Source organism: Anneissia japonica, unplaced genomic scaffold (assembly GCF_011630105.1).
Source record: "Anneissia japonica isolate Jap-2015-1 unplaced genomic scaffold, ASM1163010v1 scaffold585_len4108843_cov191, whole genome shotgun sequence".
NCBI lineage: Eukaryota > Metazoa > Echinodermata > Crinoidea > Comatulida > Comatulidae > Anneissia > Anneissia japonica.
The window spans coordinates 863359-884687 of NW_022716829.1; the positions used below are offsets into that span (position 1 = coordinate 863359).

General features: G+C 33.2%; 1 protein-coding gene across 2 annotated transcripts in view; it reads right to left on the reverse strand.

The window, feature by feature from the left end:
- Positions 1-2940: 2940 nt before the first annotated feature.
- Positions 2941-21329, reverse strand: part of LOC117109827 (polycystic kidney disease 1-related protein-like) — a 104923-nt gene continuing 86534 nt past the window's right edge. For both annotated transcript variants that reach the window (XM_033252256.1, XM_033252257.1), the window contains 27 exons: positions 20678-20809; positions 20330-20477; positions 19614-19766; positions 18861-19022; positions 17935-18151; positions 17429-17602; positions 16898-17084; positions 16009-16127; positions 15246-15397; positions 14254-14463; positions 13185-13269; positions 12553-12702; positions 11044-11162; positions 10527-10637; positions 10287-10410; positions 9616-9893; positions 9217-9330; positions 8842-8962; positions 8604-8705; positions 7465-7605; positions 7137-7271; positions 6351-6575; positions 5960-6139; positions 5369-5524; positions 5041-5174; positions 4670-4863; positions 2941-4255 (listed from right to left, as the gene is read on the reverse strand). In XM_033252256.1, coding sequence (XP_033108147.1) covers positions 3441-4255; positions 4670-4863; positions 5041-5174; positions 5369-5524; positions 5960-6139; positions 6351-6575; positions 7137-7271; positions 7465-7605; positions 8604-8705; positions 8842-8962; positions 9217-9330; positions 9616-9893; positions 10287-10410; positions 10527-10637; positions 11044-11162; positions 12553-12702; positions 13185-13269; positions 14254-14463; positions 15246-15397; positions 16009-16127; positions 16898-17084; positions 17429-17602; positions 17935-18151; positions 18861-19022; positions 19614-19766; positions 20330-20477; positions 20678-20809 — 4838 coding nt within the window. In that variant the 3' untranslated portion in view covers positions 2941-3440. The remainder of the gene's footprint in view (positions 4256-4669; positions 4864-5040; positions 5175-5368; positions 5525-5959; positions 6140-6350; positions 6576-7136; positions 7272-7464; positions 7606-8603; positions 8706-8841; positions 8963-9216; positions 9331-9615; positions 9894-10286; positions 10411-10526; positions 10638-11043; positions 11163-12552; positions 12703-13184; positions 13270-14253; positions 14464-15245; positions 15398-16008; positions 16128-16897; positions 17085-17428; positions 17603-17934; positions 18152-18860; positions 19023-19613; positions 19767-20329; positions 20478-20677; positions 20810-21329) is intronic.

Consider the following 21329-nt stretch of genomic DNA (forward strand, 5'->3'; position numbering starts at 1 on the left):
CTGTGTTTACTGGAACAGTCTTCCGCCCCATAACATTCCATAATCAAGTAGGCGCATAGCTCTTGTTCCAATATTTGCATCCACACCTGGGCCGTATCTATATACGGTCTTGGTTTGGCATTGACGGTTCATTAGCGATGCTGCAGTTGAACGTCGGGCTAGCCTAGGCCCTGCTCAAGCTGGTCATAACGTTACCCTAGCTGTACTGATGAGGCCTAGAAGGCCGAAACGGATCCGTCTGCAGATATTGGGATTTTTTCCAGTGGATATTTAGTTTAGTTTTGTCATTCATTCTTGATCGGATTTTCTCTACTGTTCCGTTTAAACTTTATATTATCATTATTTGCATTTATGTGGCTGCTCGTTGTTTTTATGGGTTTATATTTATATATATATATGTTAGATTGATTTGTAGAAACTAATTTATTTAAAACTCAAGACAAAACCATTGCTGAAATTCAATACAAAATAGATTTATTTGCTTAACACAAGATACAAATGATGGCAATTAAAAGCTATGTGATGTCTACCAGTAGAGAAAATAACAAATCCTTCTTAATATACATATTTAGAAACTTAAACATCTTACAGAGTTGTTTGGCTTTATAAAAGGAATATAATAATATATTTCTCATAAACTTTACTGTTAATAATATTTGGCACATGTAACTTGTTTTAGCTTACTTTTATGTGTTTCATCTTGCAATTTTTATGTGCCGAAACTGAATAAACCAAATCAAATAATATAAATATATAATATAAGGCAAGGTGTTTCAAATGCAGATTCCAAAAAATATACATATGCACACAGGTCAATGACCACCATAAGTGTTGGTGACCAATGAACCATCTGCTAAGCCCGGTGCTTTCTATATTGTTGCTAAGGTAAACATACCCAAAGTCACATATTTTTTTAGAGAATTGTTTACTCCTGACCTGCTGTGATTGGTAGTTAAGTTTGAGTGACACTACAGAGAGGTTCATTATTGGAGCAGAAATTATTATGGCATACATACACACGTTTCTATAACATTCTTACAACAATAATTACATCAGTGATTTCTTAATTTGCTTACCTATTTTTAAAATATATTTGTTCGTAATTCAACATAATAGGATTGAATACTTTGGTAATACTTGTACCTTACTGTTTTCATTTTAAAGCTATTGAACCAGTATCACTTTTCCCTTCGTATATCAATCACTGTGTATCTCAACAGGACAGAGTGAGATGTAACAACAAAAAAGATGGGACAAATCACAGATGATGGATTCAATCCTGGGAAAGGAGATAAGTAGCAAATAGCAGGTTTCGTATCTCCATGGTTGTACCATTATATTTCAGACACATTCTTAACTTTATTTTACAAAAAAATAGCACACCACTTAAGGAATATTTGCAACCTCTATAGAGATAGCTAAATTTACAAATAAATTAAATACAAAGCTATATGGCATTCAGAGTTCCCTAATTGGTTCCCTTCACCAACTGTACAACCATTACTTTTACATGTTTCTACTTGTTATACAGTACTATGATATACAGTACATATGTAATCTACAATGCTAAAATACATTGTTTGAAATGCATTTTAAAACTATGAACAAAAGATGCAACCCCAAAATATTGACTAAAATCGACTGTCACCCTACCAATATGTTTATGTAGATAACTATAAGTATTTAAAAAAAAAAAAAAAAAAAAACTTGCTATGCTCTGATAAAGAAAATTTAAAAGTAAAAATTTACTGTTGTTTAAAAATAAAAATATGAACAAATTATTAAATTTGGACAATATAATAAACATGGAATTCATAACACAGATAATACCACACCCTGTGGTTTGAAAATATGTTATAATTCCCAGGCATTTTGGAAGATCTCAAAGTGTTACAAATCCCAGGGCCTTTGCAAGATCTGGAGATTACAATCCAGATAACAATTATCCCCAGGTTATAGTATGATGTAGAGGTGTTATAATTAATACATGTAATGAAATATACATTATGTCAAAAAAGCACTGACAATTCAGTTTTGGCTAAACTTATTTTGAATCATTATCATGGCAAATAAAACATATCAAATTATTCTTATTGCAAAACAAACCTTGCTTACAAAGGTTAATGTAATATTCTTTAAAAATTTACTTAGAATCATATTCATATAGTATCATTACATACACAATCCTCATTTCATCTTCATTTATATCATCATTGCCATCACCTCTATCACCCTCATTAGCAGTAGCATACCTATCACTATATCATCACCATTAAATCTAATTGTACACATTAACTTTAGTAATAACATTTGTTTGCTAAGCATCAATCTGAGACGTCTTAGTTCAGGTGTTGCACACACATTAAGTGTAATCCTATTTATCATTGTTACTGACGCTACCACATTACATTAATTTCCTGAAGATCAGAAAATTTGACAGAATGGTACAGATGAATGGCTGTCTAAATGCAAATTTATTCAGCCATTTTAATCAGAATCCAATATTCCATGATTCTACAAATACAGTAATATCTAATGTCTTCAAAATCAAAAGCACATAATTATTGAGTTGTCATTAATATGCAGACATTTATTATTAAAACAAATATTACTTTCCCAACTTGCACAGACTACTGTTGCAATACAGATAACGAATCAATAACAGCCAATTATCAATATGTAATATGAGCACCGTGTAGATAATTAGGATAATTATCATTGCCTTACTGTTTGCATTATTGAAATTTGATGCCAAGTGCATTGTGGCAATCAGCGCATGCACTATCAAATACTATACAGTATTGTATCATCAGACCCTAATTTACATTCTTGTGATTTCAAAAAACTGTTTATATCTTTAAAAATTGGGGTAGTTAAATGAATATGAATATTTAACAGATGCAGTTCCAGTGGGTGACACAGGGGGGGGGGGGGGACGACATTTTTTCACTAAATTTTTAAATTTCAATGCATGTCAATATTATGTATTGAAATAAGGGCTACACACGTATCTATTCAGAAAATGTTGATGCCCCCCCACCCCATGGTTTGAAAAATTCTTGATTTTCCCCTGTTAAAGATATATTCTATACCCTCGGTATGCAAAGTCATAACTGACATACTTTACATTAAATGCATGTTTGTTGCTCTTTAGAGTATAATATACATATTATATAATGCAGTATACTCAAAGTATAAATACATATTCCTTTGCTGTAACACTTAAATTACAGCATCTTTTACATACACATATAATTTATTTTGACTACAAGAGCCACAAGTTCCCTGAGCATATTCCTTACAAACAATCTTATCAATAATTTTTAAAACGAGTTTCATTATATACAGCTTATTATCTTACTATATAATTACCTCATCTTCTAAAAATATATTAATTAGTCGCTTTAATGTACCAATGTTCACTTAAATAAGTTGAGAGTTTACATCCCCATGTGGATGACAGGAACATCCTCATCGGAACTGAATCCATCGTTCATAAAACCGCTTCCAAGATCAATACGACTGCGGCCTTTCCCTTTTCCTCGTGACTTAGTCTTGCGAAGTCTGTTCCTGGCATCGCTACCTCTGCTCAAGTGCTTAATTCGTGCACTTTTGGCACCTTTCGTATCGCTATCGGTAAGATCTTCTTGAGAGGAGAAGAGAGCATTTGGAATTGAAAAACTCTCAATGATAACTGTTTCATCGAGAGAATCTTCATCAGAAAAATCCTGAGCTTCTGCTTTAGTCTTGCAAAGTCGGTTTCTGGGATCGCTGTCTGTGTTCACGTGTTTAATACCTGAAATTTTAGAATCTTTTGTAATCTCCTCTGTAAGATCCTCATGGGAAGAGTAGAGAGCATTTGGGATTGAATAACTCTCAGCGCTCATTGTTTTATCGGGGCATTCACCCTCGGGAAAATCACGAACTATGTTCTGTGGTTGATTCCTTTTTCTGTATTCGGTGCCAGTTGATTCAACGTTCTCACTCCGGGCGGAATTCAAGCGAGGATGTGAAAAAGATGTTTCTGCTGTGAGTTCATGCAATGAAGGGCTTTTTCTCAAGGCATTAGTACCTTCTTTAAGCTCTGAATATGAACTGCTTGGATTGGTCCATTCATCCATCCTGCTACTTGCATCTGAAAATTCCTCCAATCGGATATCATCTCTTAACCGTCCTTTTTGAATACTACCTTCACTTCCTTTGCTACTTTCTGTCCAGTTTCCAAGTTGTCCCATGTAGTATGTGTTTGGATTAACTATCAGAACAAAAAAGAAATCAATTATTATTTCTGGCCAGAGCCACACTCTCCGAATTAAACAATTGACCAGTCTGGCAAATTAATTTAGGGGAAAAAAATCAGCATAATCACATTCAGGGGGCTGGATATGCAAAAAACAAAGAAAAGCTGCCATGGTAGAAGGCATGCCTGGGTAGAATGTCTCTCTCAAGAAAAGAATAAAACATATAAAAACAGAAATGGATGCTACACTAAACTTTTAGATTTATTAGACATTTTGTTAATGATTCCAAAAATGGAAATAATTGCTGAAGGCAAGGTTTAGCTATGGTAACTGTGTTACCAGAGTCCTGTGTTCATTATTATTAGGAACATTATATGCAGGAAGAGGGATCAAATATTGAAATATACATAACAAAAATGATCTAGCACCTGAGGGGAAAGATGTAGGGATACTAGTCCAGAATGCCTGTCGAACAATGGGGGGTGATGTTGAATCATCAAATGGCATATCCGTCTGTTCAGACTGTGTATCACGTCCACTGTCTTGCAGTTCCAGCCTTTGTCTGTCCTCTTCCTGCCGAACAAGTTGCAGCTGTCTAAAAATTTCAAGTTCAAGCTGAGACCTGTAAAGAAATGTTAAAAAAAAATATAAATAATTACTGTATTACAATATTATTCTATCGATTTCCAATTCTATTTTTAGTAGATTTTAAAATCATTTTTACTTATATCATAATTCAATTATAATAAAAAAATATGATTGATAAAAAGCAATACCAGTAAGCATTATCTATCATCACCTTAATTGTTTCTCTCTATCTTCAGCATCTGAAGCGCCCTCTATGAGTTCCCTTAATTCTGGGTTGTGGCTGTAAAGATCTTGATGAATCCGTTCCAAACGCTCTTCTAGGAAACTATCAATAGAGCTTGGTGGCTAAATTCAAGCAAAAACACATTATCAAAATAAAATATGTCAATACAATAATAATATAATATAATAATATAATCACATATAATAATATAATATATACAGTAACAAGAAATTACAAAACAATAATAATGCACATTATAAAGCCCAATATTCAACAAAACTCACATATGTTTGACATAAATAAATATTTGACAAACCTCTGTGCTAATGAGAGATAGATTGTCTTCCATTCCATTGTCTGAATCACCATAGTAACCAAAATGTTTATCTGGTAGACCATGTTGGTGAGTAAGGGCACTCATGCGGAACAGAAGTTCATCTACTTGGTATTCAATTTCCGCCATTGTGAATTCCTAAAGAAATCAAATTTTATTGATACAAATTCATAAGATCTGTCATAAGATCATTGATTTGCATTATGGTTCATCATAAAAAGTTGCCACATTCTCAAAAAGAATACACATCTAAATTTACTATACATTATCATGACTATGACCTACACCAGCACCACTACCAACACCACCACTAAAACTACCATCACCAACACCACTACCAACACCAACATCATTAGCTTCTTTGGGGGCGCTTATGGAAATAGATGAAAATTGAGTCCATAATGAGCAGCAAAAAGTAGGAATTCCTACGGTGAAACAGGTGGTCGTCTTATATGCGAGAAATACAAAAATCTTCTCAAACTCGGGGGTCATCTTATATGCAGATTGTCTTATGCGCGAGAACATACAGTACTCATACACATTACCAATAAACTATTCTTAATTATTCCCTACCAATGGAAGCTCTTCCCTTTCACAATCTTTGTTGGATGGAAGTTTTCGAATGCCAAGTACTATCAGTAATTCATTCCAGAAGAATGTCATCACTTCTCGACCACTGACAGTCTGACCTCTGACATTTTTACAGTCTTGAATTTTCACTTTTCTGTAGCTACAGCACAGAATAGCTTTAGCCTAAAAGTGCAAAGACACAATTCAAAAAAAAGTGTTACATTTATTCAGTTTTATATATCAAATTTTAATTTGTTAACATTTTGATGTAGGCAGCAATAATGGAAATTATTACAGAAAACTATGTGAAATTTTATTCATTTAAACAAGAAATTTATGTTTATATTTGTGAGATGAGTAGTTAGAAAATGAATGAAAATGCTCAAATACTTACTAAACCGGAAAATGCCACAAACACTGTTGATATATATGAAATGTAGAATATGGTCCACAATATGGGGCTGGCTTCCTGGACATTATCAAGGCTTTCTGGTGTCCCTACCAACAGTGTGATGACAGATCCAGTGGTCGCAAACAACTCATTAAATGGCTTGTAGAATGCTCCGAACAGAAGCACTCCCAGGCAGCTAAATGCCACTTGAATCACCAATAAAGAAACCTACCATGTCATAAAAAATGCATTTAATAATACATCACAAATAGATCACATCTATCATTCAATTGAACAAGTTGAATAAAATGAGTACTTAAAATCTACCATAATCATTAATACAGTATATAAATAATAATTACAACAATATTAATAATCATTTGTACCATGGCAAGATTACAAACAAAAAAGATGCTAGTTCCTGGATATATAAATAATGACACTAAAGACGATTTATGTACAGTATTTAAAAAAGTATAATTTGGCAGCTCAAACTACTATTGGAACAGACGTCAAAAATCCACAAAAAGAAACACTTTTGACATGATACTAGTTGTCTTAATAGTAATGAGCATAGCAAGATGCAAATGACTATGTAAATGTACATACCTTCATTAAAATTACTTTCCAAAATAAAAAAATTCAACATCAAAAAATGTTTTAATTTCCTAAAAAACTGTCAATTAACTGTGTATGTAGGCAATGTTGAATCTTAGGGATAAAACAATTTTTATTTCATACTATAGAGGGCAGTATTATATTACACATTATGATAAAATGTAAACTCACTAATAAAATAACCAGTGCTTTGAAAGCTTGTTGAATTACAGCCCCAAACATGGCAACCTTGTGATTAAAACGTAAAAGATGTAGAAACTTCACTGTAACCACAAACAGCACTGCTCCGATGATGCTACGAAGACACTGTATCATATTTAAAAAAAATGTTACATGTGTATCAGTAAACAGTACTGTACAGTAATAACTGTACTAAATAAAATAACTACATCAATATATATTTTAATTTGAATATGAATTCATCATTACTATTATGAATATAATTACTTTCGATACGATCATTACAGTATTTTTGCTGTTAACTATAAGGACAACTTACTTGATCCCAGAAGGCAAGGAATGACATGTCCACAAACTCCTCATTAAACGTCCTTTTCATGCGTTCAATGATTTCGGTCACATAAGCAAAGCGGTACACGTACATCACAAAATACATTAACGATAACAGAATCATGCTCAACTAAATGGAAAAAAAGTGATCACAAAATTTTATCAACCTCTATCTTTGTAACACTTGATTTTCATTGGTAAGTATTTTTTTCTCACCGTGTTAAAAACTGCACACTTTCAATTTTGTAAAACAATTTTATTCTATACCTGTATGTGCAGCACATTTAACACTTAATTGATAATAATGTTATACTTTCAAATTCTCTTCAAATACTGTTTAACAGATTAGGAAGAATTTTACTTTCTGCAGACATAAAAACCCCAGTTGTAAATATTTTAAATTCATTAGTGATAAATGGGACGAACAATTGCTCATAATAATTTCCAAATGTTTAAATGGTCATGCTCCATCATATTTATCTAAAAAGTTTGCTTTTAATTAAAGTTTGTATGCCAAGTAAAAATGCACTAATTGACTACACCTGGAATAACATGCAAGGTAAAAGAACATTTGTATATCGATCTACTAAATTATGGAATAAACTCCCAGATCACACTAAACCCAACTTTAAATATACACTTTCAACTTTTAAGCATTCTATTTCAAATCCTCAATAATACCATCTTAATTTAACTACATTTTCTCTTACTTTGCATATCCATACATATTATTTAAATATTATTGTTTTCTTAAATTTCATTCAATGTTCCTTTTAATTTAATTTTATAACTTTGTAGTTAAGTTTTGCTTTTTTTTTCTTACAGTGTGTATATATCTTCTTTTTAAAATTTGTATAGTTAACTGAGCCACTTTGGAAATCAGTACTATGTATTGAAAGTATGTATTTAGTAAGAAAGAATAAATAAATAAATAAAATTTGGAAGATCTACATGAGCTTAGGTGTTGCATAATAATCAATCGCAGGAGGATGTTATGTTTACAACAGAGATGGCTGGATGATTATATGCTAGTGCTGTTGAGTTACTATCATAATACATTACTGTAGAGAAAGCACTCTGGTGGTGTGGGAAGGAGGGGTATATAAGATGAGATATGAGCTGTCTTACCTCTACCCAAGACCATAAGCTTAAGAAGTACTTCAGCTTCAATTTAATGGCTTTGTGAACTTCTCTCTTCCCAGATACAGCAACAAGAAGCAAGAAAAGTAGCTATGAAGAACAAAAAGTTTTTAATAATATAAGTTTTCTAATGACTACATAACTTAGGATATGATACATTTTATATAAAATAGAAGGTCATTTTATTTTTTATTATATTTAATAAACCAGAATATTTGGTGTTTACCTCGAGAAGGAGTATAAAGTAGTCGTAGTTTGATTCGTAATGGTACAGCAGCACCGACTCGACCTTTGGCAGTGGATGAATAGCTCCAGTGCCTGGCATTTCAGCTAACAATGCCACAGAGCTGTAAGAAAAGCATATGCAAGATAAATAGTTGAACATTCAGAAACAAAAAATATTAATAATAATAATAATGATGATCATGATCATGATGATAATAATAATACCCAAATATTTGTAAGCCGTTGATGACAATGTTGACAGAGAAACTAACGATTATGGGGTTGATGAAACACAACTGATAAGGTTGATGATTCTTACTAGCATGATGATAATGAAGCTGCAGAAAATATATATAATAATGACGCAGCCACTAACCTGAATAATCTATAGGGAGCATTGAAGAGAGTGAACTCTACTATCACCATTCGAGTCTGATCATCAATCCAGGCATTCTTCTGTAATTCCTTCAGCTGAGCTGCAGCTGATGACCTTTAAATGACAACAAATAACTGAAATAACATTTAAGATAATACACAACTCTAAAGCCAGACTATCACATTTTCTTTTACAAAAAACCTGGTGTACACCCATATATAGTGGGTATAGTGAGGTACCTATATAGTCATGATGTGATGTTATCATGACCATATTTAGTGCATGATAAGATATTATCATGCCTATATATGGGCAATTTGTATTAATTTGTTACCTTGTTGAGAGTTTAAGATTACTCAACCTACACTAGAACATGATCCAAAGTTCAAGATAACATACCTTGTAGTATTGAGATCCACCACATAGCCTCCCCCACTGTAGTGGTCTATCCTTCCCCACTGTGCATAGCGTTTCAACAGGTTCTTGCTGTTGTAGAACCAGCCTTCCCCCTTCAGCCTATAATCTTCTGTATCTTCTCTACTTGCCGCATAGCTGCCTTGACACGAGTCAAAGTGTGCTTCCATTACGTGGGCTATGCTGCAGCTGTTTTGGTGCACACGTACTTGACGGAGACTGGCTTTGCCCAGTAGAATGGTGTCTCCACCCATCACATAACCCTAAACAGAATAAATGAAAAAAAAAAAAAAAAAACTGGCAATGATCAACTGAAATATTATCACCAAATTGTATATAAAATTTTTCAAATTTTTTTGAATTTTACCTTCTTTTGCTTTTGAAATTTTTAAAATGTTTTATTGAAGTTTTAAATTTATTTTTGTGTGGTACTTTTTCCTATTTGTCTACTTCTTTCGATTCAATTTTGATATTTAAACTTCAATTTCTTTACAAATTGCAATAAAGGTTACTTTTAATTTGATTAAATGATTGTGAGGTATAAACACACTTGAAATGTAAATGTAATAAAAAATAATAACATAGGTTATCTAGTAATCATATAGCACTCAAAATAAAGTTCTTTTTTTTCAAAGTATAGAAATATAATTGTTTACCTGTTCTTCAGTTTGATTTTCACCATTGTACCATTTCTCCCAGAAAAGCCCATCCAGGAGATCTGTCTGGGACCAGGTCCAGAATTCTTGGACAGAAGATATTTCTGTAAAGGGTCGTGGAGTCCTAAAATATGTAGAATTAAATAAACAGTTCAATCAGTCAAATTTCAATCTGAATGTAAGTACAAACATTTAGTCTAATTTTAAGATTATTTATTGAACAAAAGCACTGTAACTCACTCGACATAGGTTTTGAAGATGGACTTGTTCAGTGAGTGGTAGTTCGTCATATCTCTTCCATAGGCCATCCACAACAAACACATTAGGATAAGGGAATAAATAATGACATCCCTAAAAATAGGACAAGAAGAAAATATGTTATTATTTAAAATTGTAATTATATACAAATTTGTTTAAATATCATTAATCTCATAATTTGCATAAACACAATCAGAAGTATGTTTACCAGGTAGATTGTTTCCTTGGTGAATGGAACTTTCTATTGTGCCAGTCAAACTTAACAACTGACCCATCAGAAGATGTTATTCAAATACATAGGTTCAAGACTGTATGTTATGGCTGTTGTTTTATGGTACCTTTGTACTCTGGGAACCTACACAAGCCATACAGATAGCTTGTAGACTCTATTCTCTTGAGTTAGGACAGTTAATGGCTTCAAGGATACAGTAATATGCATGGTGAGGAAATGTGCTAAATATATATAACCAGTCAGTAGCTTGTAGTAAAATAAACTTACTTGAGAATAGTGTACATGTTTTTCTCTTTAATTGTTTTTTCTTTGGCTTTCTGAATTTCCTTTGGTTGTGGTGGTCTAGCAAAACGCAGGTACCTTGCTCTTCTTCGGGCTTCTATTCCCTACATACAACGATAATAACAATTCATTAAAATAGGCATGACATTATGGCTGTAAAAGTAACAGTACAGTAATATAGCAGTATTATATATTCATATCTTCATCAATGCATATACTCTCACTGCAGTATTCAATAGTGAAATTTTCTGTTACAAATATTCTCTTCAATATAATATTTAATGATATGAATAGTACATTTTAAGGCACTGTATAAATGTCCAATTATTATTATAAGTATTATAATCATTAACACTCTGGCCGCCTAGGGTTTGAAAAAGTAGTATCAGCCATCGCCAGACTTTTTAGCAAATTTTAACGCTTTTTTCACTTTTAGAGATTTATGCAATTTTGCACAACGAAGCCGAGATAATCGCGATTTTGTGAAAGTAAATCAATACCGCTCTACGCTAATGTAAACAAACAAATAGTGAAATACGGGTCAGACTGAATATAGTGTTCAAATTGGTAGCACAGTTCGGTAATTACCCCATCTATCGGATTCCGTAAAAAAACCGGAAACACAGAGATCTCTGTGTTTGGCGGTCAAGTGTTGCGTTACCAAACACAGAAATCTTCGTGTTTGGCAGGCAGAGTGTTAATAATGGTATTGCAATCATTAAGGTGGAGCTGTTGTTTGGTGGTTAAGATCCTTCTATGATTAGAAGTCATGCATATTAACCATCAGTACACAGCTCCGTCTAAATGAATATTCATGACTTTTAACCCTTTCGCTGCTGAGCTTTTTTTGGAAGAAGGGTATTTTGAAATAAATGCCAAAAACAAATACTAAAAAATTGTTTTTGTATTTTGGGGTGGGAAAGAGGTTGGCCTACGGGAAAAAATTAAAATTGGAATTTTTAATTGGGTGGTCATGTGAAATTGGGGCGGCCATATTGGAAATCCCCTTTTTCATAAATAATTTTTTTTAAATAAATTTTTATGGGATTTTTTTAAAAAAATAAATAAAAAATCAATATTTTGAATTTTTTTCATCATTCTATTCAAAAACAGACAAAAATCCATGTTTTTTCGACAAAATCGTGAAAAAAATTAGTCAAAAAAAAATCAATGTAAAATGAGTTATTCGCAAAAATTAGTCAATACTCCATATAATTCATTAGAAATGGCCAGTAGTTCATAGAAACAACTATAGAGGGCGCTGCAGTACAGGAACAATTTTTAAAAGAATTATATTCCTATCCCCGGTACTACTGGGGGCTAGCAGTGAAAGAGTTAACTTGTATGTTAAATTTATGTATATTCATAACCAAAATGAATATGAATATCAATGACTTAAATGTATATTCATAACTTAATTGATTATGAATATTCATGAATTACAGTAAATGTATATTCACATTCCTTGCAATTAGTGAATATGATGCTGCTTACCTTAGTGATATCGTTGCCATAGATAAACACATTTGTACGGATCTGTTTCATCTCATGCTTGCTAAGCAAATCAGTATTGTCGTCATAATGATCGAAGATTGACACGTTGTTCCTGTGTCGGATTGACTTCATAATTGTAAACATGACCATCTACCAAGAAACAGCAGTGAATCATCAAAGAATAATTTATCTATATAGTTGCATTATAATATACAATACCTTGCCAAAAGTATGTCTTTATTTAAATTTTAGGGCGTACAATACCAACTTTGCATCACTGTTGTAACTGTATTGCCTGATAAGCCGATTTATAGTTTGAACTGCACATGCCCGTATCCAACGTCGATCGACATGTCAATTGACCTTGATACAGGCATTCGCAGTTTAAACTACAAATAAGTTTTGTGGAAAACAACCAAACTATACAACTTTAGTACAAAATCCAATAGAGAAAATAGTTTATAAATTAAAAATATTATGCAATACTATTTCAATTAGTGTGGATTTTAAAAGATGAAAAACAGGATAATTTTATTTCAACATTTATAAAAAGGATGAACATAGGGTGTAATTATTCATGAATATCATCTTGTCAGGGAATAACCTTTATTAAACCCTGTCTTATTACTTACCACAGCTGGTTGTGTAATGAACACACATTGTAGGAATGAGAAGTACACAGACTGGATCCAATAGATTGCTTTGGTATGATTAAACCTAGGAAGAAACGATATCATGATTGCAATCATTATTCATAATGTGTACACTGACTGGATTCCATATACTGCTTTGATATGGTTTAGCCTATTAAATCTTCTTTGACAAAAAACTGTTGTACGCCCATATATAGTCATGATGTGCCTATATATGGTCATAATGTGATGTCATCATGACCATATTTAGGCATGTCACATGTTTTTGTCAAATTAAATTTAATAGTATTGACAGGGCTTAAGAAAAAGATATCAGAATCACTATCGTATATGCAAACAGATTGAACTCTCTAGATTACTTTGGTATATGGAGGTCGACATGGAGGTTCTGGGTTCGATTCCCAATCGAATCACTTGTGAAAACATTTGGGAATGTACTGAGTAATAATACCATCTTTCATGTTAGTTTTGAGATTTCGAGGTATAATTTCTTAAACAGAGGGATTTAGTGATGATTGTTTACAGGCGGTCATGTGACCTGACTTGGGTATACATGTTATGGTTGCGAAAATAACCACCCGCTGTTAATGTGAGAAGTAAATGGCTAGGAAAGGCAATACGATTGTTCAACATAACATAGTTTTATTTATTTATCCTAGCGTTCTCCTTAAATTGTATGGTTTGAAATTTAAGTGATCCTTCATAAACCTTAGCTGGCCCTAACATCGCAGTGTAGTTTGCAAGTCAAAGACCATCATGCATACCATAACAATGCCGTAGATGTGCGGGAAGCCTAGGCCTAACATTTGTTGAAAAATCCCAATGTTTGCATTCAGTATCCTTTATAGCATTGGCAAAACATTAAGGCAAAATTCTTAAGTTTAATTTCCAATCAATTTGGTATAGTTTACTGGGAATTATGATGATCTTTACAGCAATAAACAAGGGACAGCTGTGAAAGAAATCTCCATGTAAAACACCGCTGTGTCAGTGGGTTACTTCATGTGATGCCCATCGCTAAATCCCTCTATTGGATTACATGAATTACCTGTAGCCCAGATAAACAGCCACAAAGGTTGAGATGCCAATAATGCTGAAACACAGAGCGTACGCTATGTACAAGCACCAGTGCGGAAACATCAACTTGGGACTTGTAAATTTCTTGTGGTTCATCTCATGTTGTGAAGGTGGCATCATGAATGAATCAATACTCTGGCATTCTGGGGAGCTCATTCCACTGTCTGATATCGTCCTGCTGCTGCTTAAAAAAAATTAATCGTTAATTAAAAAAATATTTTTTTAAATATCTTATTTTATTCTGAATAATATTTCTAATGGATGACAATTCAGCTAGACAATGTGACATAGCCTCTATGGTAGATTAAGATACCTAATATCTATAATGCATAGCATACGTTCGTACGTGGCGCCCTGGGTCGGACTGTTCCATTTATTTCGAAGGGGTGTTCCGTTTGGGAACAATGGCAATTAGTCGGTTTATCCAGGTAAGTATTCACGGAATAGACTAAAATAGTTTATTTTAGCTTGTGAAATCATACATTTTATTTATTACATGTACAGTACTTGTTGTCAAGAACTTTTGTACTTTGTAAAACAATTCTGTAACAGCAGTGTATGCGGAATGTTTTTTTGTTGTTTCTACCCAAAAAAAACCAGTGGGTGAATCCAGGATGACTTTCATAGAGGGTGTAAACCACCTCAACCCAACCATGGTTGGGGCCGAGGCAAGAAAATTTATGATTATGGCACATCTAGATGGCCAGAAATTACCCCTTGAATCCGCCACTGCGAACTACTTTGATTGTGTTACAGTAGTTTGTGGTGTCAGCAATAAAAGTTGGTTTATATATTTAACATATTCATAATTTTATATCTGAATTCATGGATGCAAAGATGACAATGTTGTAAAGTATTTTTTTTACTTTAAATTTTATGTATGTGATTTTAACCCATGAAGGAATAAATCATTTATCTAATAATTCTATTACATATAAGCTAAATGTTGGTGGTAACACGTACACTCTGTTTCTCCTACTAGCTTTGGTATCATCACTTTCTCTATTGATCTCGCCTCCAAATTCTTCAAATCCGCTAGAGATGCTGCCATTATCAAAATAGATCCTCTCTTGCGATGACCGTCCACTGTCCGAGTCAAAAGCACCCATGCTTCCCTGATTTAAATAAGATAAATAACATAAAAATAATTGTAATAGAACTCCTAAAAATACTATGCCTAGCTAGATATCAAACAAATACAGTACACTGATATATAAATACCACATGCCAATACCATAGTTATTCTTCTGGTTATTTTTGGTCATTAATAATTAATTTCATATTATATTATAGCATTTTTTTTGACAGAGGTCATTAAATAAACAATAAATTTTGAATACAGTACACTGATATATGAATACCACAAAGATATATAAATACCACATGCCAATACCATAATTATTCTTCTGATTATTTTTGGTCATTAATAAGCGCCTTGTCTCCTTTGGCAAAAGGCGCTATATAAATTTCTATAATATTATTATTATTATTATTATTATTATTATTATAATCATTTTTTTTTATAGAGGTCATTAAATAGACAATAAATTTTGAGGTGTATCATGCTTTCCATCTGTTTTATTCTGTAAAGCCCTGTCCAAACTATCAAATTTTATTTGACAAAAACATGTGACATGCCTAAATATGGTCATGATGACATCACATCATGACCATATATAGGCATATCATGACTAAATATGGGCATGTGAGGATTTTTAAAGAATACCTTTTGTTTCCTGATCCAGTTCTCCGTTGTCCAGTGCTGTAAACTTTGTAGGTTGAGAGCGGTCTGTTCAATTATACCTAATTCAAAGCTTCTCTCATTTAGAATTGGCTGCACTGCAGCTGAATTAACACAAACAAAAACAAAAAGAAGGATGATAATTTAGCAAATATATAATGATGCTTAATAATACAGTACTATTACTGTATAAAATTATATTTAGTATCTTGCATTGTTCACTTTCTAAACTGAAAGGAAAAGAAGAAAATCACATAGGGAAGGGTAAACAAAAGTTTATTTCAAAGGCTTTACATCTGGGAATGTAGGCAATGGACCATATATGCCCCGCCCCTTGGTCATTGTTGCTAAAATCATACAAAATGGCAGCATAAGTGTAAATACGTTTTATGGGACATGTGCACATTCCTGGCCCAGTTCTAATTGGTCTGTTAAGTTTGATTGACACTCCCAAAAGGTCCATTTTCCATTCAAATATTTACAAAATTATAAATACTAAAGAATAAGAACAAAAAAAACCTATAACAATTCTGTTGCAATTGCTATCAAGTGACAGTTGATTTGGTCAATAGCTGTTTTTGGATACCAGTATGCCTAAAGCTATGTCAATCAAACTATTAAAATTTCAGGATGTTTCCATTTTTACCAAATATAACAGATAGGTGTGGTTTCATCCTAAATACAATGCTAGATACTTGGCTGTTCCAAGACAAAACAACTTAACAAAACAAAAAACAAATAAGAGTTGCGTCGTTTTGCCGTAAGACGGCTGTACTTTAGACATCTAATTTAATTCCAACATAATACTAACAAAAATAATAAAAAACATTAAATTGCTTTTTAAAATTAAAAAAAAACTGCTTCCAACACTTACTATCTGGAGAGGCTTTAAAGCTTTGTCTGATGTTATTGTAGATCTCTTTTGGATCACGTTCGGTCTTGGGGCGAATCCGTCGGAAGAACATAATGATTGGGAAATTGATGGGAATTGCTATAAGGGCAGTGACGATGCCAACTAACACAGCTTCTCCAGACACATCAATCAAGCCTAGATCAACCTCCTATTGAATTAAGTAAGGAACAATAATAATCACGAAAATAATACCATTATAACTATAGTGTATAGACCATGGATTAGCATAATTTTTTTTCCGGAAGATGCAGTAGGTCCTTTAAAGTGCACAGGAGCCAAGACTTCCATTTTAAGTCCTTATACAAGAATACTTGGTGCTACCAACCAAACCCTACGCGATGAGTAGCTCAAACCAGCACCGATGTTCAGGGTGTAGTTAGAGCCGCTCCCGCCTTACCCCTCGGCCACTCGACTCACCATTGTTAATTATGCAAATACCAGATGAGTTGATACGAACAATTAAACACTGGTAGTGTTCAAGTATAAACCTACCTCCTTGTCAAGGAGCTGATACCAAATAGTATTGATACAAAAGAAATCCATCAAAATTGACAGACACACGGTCAACCGTTGCACACGTGTAAAGCAGCTGTATGGTGGACGCGTGAACACAGAACTCCACAGGTAGTAGTCAGAAAAGTACTGTGCGCCTTTCGCAAAAAATGCCTGTTAATTAAAAGAACACCAATCTTTTTAATATACAACGTAACAGGTAATAACCACTTAAATATTTATTTGATGCACTGCGATCTAGATACTTTTGTGAATATGATTGTCTAAAATGGGAGGTTTTTTTGGCCTTTGTTGGTTCTGGTTCCTGTTTTACTTTTACCATACTTTTATTCTTTAGTTTAGAATACATTAAAAGCTTTGCTTACAGTTGGGTTTTTTTCCAGAAATAATTAGTAATTATTCTTTTGTAAATACTTATGTTATTTTTGAGAAATAAATTTTATTTGAATTGAATTGAAAATGTTTAAGAATTTTACATAGCCTACCTTATGAAATCCAATTCCTGTTTTCTGTACTGGAATCTCGCGTTCAATGTTACCATCATCTTCTTCTACGGCAAACCAGCGTTCACAAATGAAATACCACTTCTGCCCGCTCAGCAAATCCCGCACGGCAACCCGACTTAGGAACCAGCTTGGTGAGCGCCCGGCATTATCATGCCAGATATGGATTTTTGTCAGGTCTCCCAGGGACTCTGGCACACTAATGCACATAAACCAAAAAAAGTGTGTTCAGATTCAAAGTTATTGTCATGAAAGATGTTGATGTTATCATACAGAGTACAGAACTTTTATTGGTCTTGTAAAAGCAAAAGTACAGAACAAGAAATTACTTTGTAGTACCGTACTGGACAATAATGCTCTTTAGTCTTGAAATTTCAAAATTTTTATCATTTGCTGTCAACAGCAAATACATTTACAGAATCTGTCACACCACCTTTAAAATTATGCTTGTTTTACTACTGATTTTTTAAATATTTAACTTTAGATGTTTTATTTCTAAGCAAGATTTTATTTTATAAGCATTTGTCTTTTGCCAAAGGGCCCCCATTCGATAGTGATTTAGTGTACTTTTGGGGTAATAGTGTCTCTTGTTCTTTTGTGCTTGTTCCTTGCTGTTTCTGTTCTTGTAAATGTTAATATTGTTGGGACAAATAAATGAAATAACAATTAATAAATTATTTGTACAATTCGGTGAAAACCCATGCAACCTGAAACCTTCAGGTGCTGATTGGGTAGTACATCGGGAGGAAATCCCTCGCTCTTTTCCAAAGAGTGTACTATTTTCTTTATCGTGCTCATTAGCAGCATTACACACAGTATCTTAAACACCTTATCCAATGGTGAACTAATTGTAAACTTGCATTTCAGTCCTCCAGCTGAAACACATGATGCTTAGAAACAGTACTTACCTGACAACAAAACGGTCTCTAGAATTCCTTTCAAATAAGGCTTTATCATGCGCTTTTAGTTCCTTGGTTTCTGAAAACCCCTCTTCACCATGCAGCACGATGCTAACAGCTGCTGTTGTCGTGGCACCACTTCTAAAACCAGTCTCTATCGTGATCTCATAGCTAGTGTATGAAAACAAAAACAACAAATACGATAAAACCACAAAAATACACAACATCTACAAGATGAAGAACAAGGGCAAAAAAAATAGGTATGATCACAATATTGACTTCGTCGATTAATGATATTTTCAATAATATTGAATATTAATTTGTATACATATTCATACCTACAATATGCTGTATTAAATGAAATATCCTCCTTTCAAAAATCTTATCCCTACAGTAAGTAATTTACATAAAATTCCTGTTATCTACAAGTAGATTTTTTTAATTTAGTTGTGGACAGACAAGAGATAGCTGGTACAGGTTTACCGAGTAGCCAAAACATGTAGAGACCTTAGGGGAGCAGCAAATTATTGTACGAGTTAGTCCCCACCTCGAGCGCTTTGGGACTTCGGTATAAAGCGCTATATAAATCAAACTACTTTTATTACCATTTTTAAAGTTTTTACATTACATTAATTATTTACTCATCTATTTGTTCAACATGATTTACCAGATAGACAATAAAATATAAGTAATTACAAAAATCATTTGGTTACTTTAAAATGCAAATCAAATGTTATCAATCGGAATGAAACAAAAACCTACTACTGCTGATCTGTCAGCTGGTTGTCTTTCAGAAAGATTGTTCCTTGCTTCTTCTCGTCATGAAGATCGGCATAGCGACAGTAGATAAAGAGGACAAAATATATACCAAATGCCACCACAACAAACACAAATGTGATAGGATGTTCATTTGATCTGAAAAAAAAAACCAAATATAACATGGTATTTATATAAACATCAAGGACTTGAATTTTAAAATGTACTATGTTGTAAACATTGACCAATAAAAGAGCTTGTATCTTATACGTCTGCAAGTAGCGACCAATGAAATAGCTTGTACCTCCTGTATGACTACATCTTCAGGAATGACCAGAAAAATGTATAGAGAGTGTACAATATATTTGATTAGTTATAATTCTAATGAACAGAAAAAAAAACACACTTCAGCTTTGAGATATATACACACTATGTATATGCAGATCAAGTTTGCTATGTAGTACCATAAACACAATATAAACAAATAGATAAACAATAACAGTGGTCAAATACAATATGTTCCTATTTGAGTACTGTTATTATTATTTATCTATTTGTTTATGTGTACATATATGAAATACAAAGATATAGTGTTAATTTGCCACAATTTATCTTTTAAGATCTTTCGGCCATAGACCTTTATCAAATTATATGTGTAGGCCTATACAGTATATATTTTTAAATCAAAATTTAAAAAAAACTGGTTAAAAACCTGGCCTTACATTTGGAAATGTGACATGGGGATACGCTTAATGAGTTTCACGATTGGTACAAAGTTCACTCCAAAAGCAGTCAAGTGATTGCACCTACAGTTAGTTACTTCGTAATTGGAGGTTGGGAGCAGCTCGCAGCCATCTGGAACCCACGCACCTGCAAAACGGTAAATTAGATCGAACATTTGTATGCTCATTAATTAATTCCATCACAGAATTAGAAATTGTTATCTAGTAAAAAAATTAATTAAAATTAGTTAGCATTTTAAGAATCAGAGGCATTCATTTTCTTATGTGTATTGATTCTTCTAATGATAAGGCGACACAATTATTATTAGGGTGAAATACAAGCCTTACCTTTTCTCTTGTTCCAGTACAAGCACTCAGCCCACCATATCCTGAACAGGTAATGTCCTGGAGGATGGTCAAATTGGTACATACTCTGGTCAAATAGAGGGTCAAGCAGTGCCAAGTAGTATGTGCCGGTTTCTAAACATGTCGGGCAAAAAAAAAGTTTTACAAGTTAAATTATTTTCACTTGTAAGACAAACACTAATATTACTTACTTATTGTGTGCCTCACTTGCACAAGGATCTGTCTACACTATAGCAATTAGTAAAGCATGCATAGTACACTATAGGAAAATTATTATACAAAGGTTTGATTTAATGCTTTAAAAAATTTTAAAGTGATGACTTATAAGACATTTTATGTGACAAAATAATGTGATATGCCCATATTTAGGTGTAATATGACATCACCATACCCATTCCACATCACACAAACGCTCACAACAAATTTGGACAGATATTTAGAGCCAAATAAGTACACAAATCAGCAGTGATGTTGGAAAATGTTTTAGCGCAGTGTTTTCAGATCCTTCCCTGAACAGCAGGCCAGAGTCTGTGTTCTAGCCATCACTGCCAGCAAAAGTTTACACGCAATACAAAAGAATGTAGGACATAAACCACCCAGGACATAAACCACCCAGGACATAAACCACCCAGGA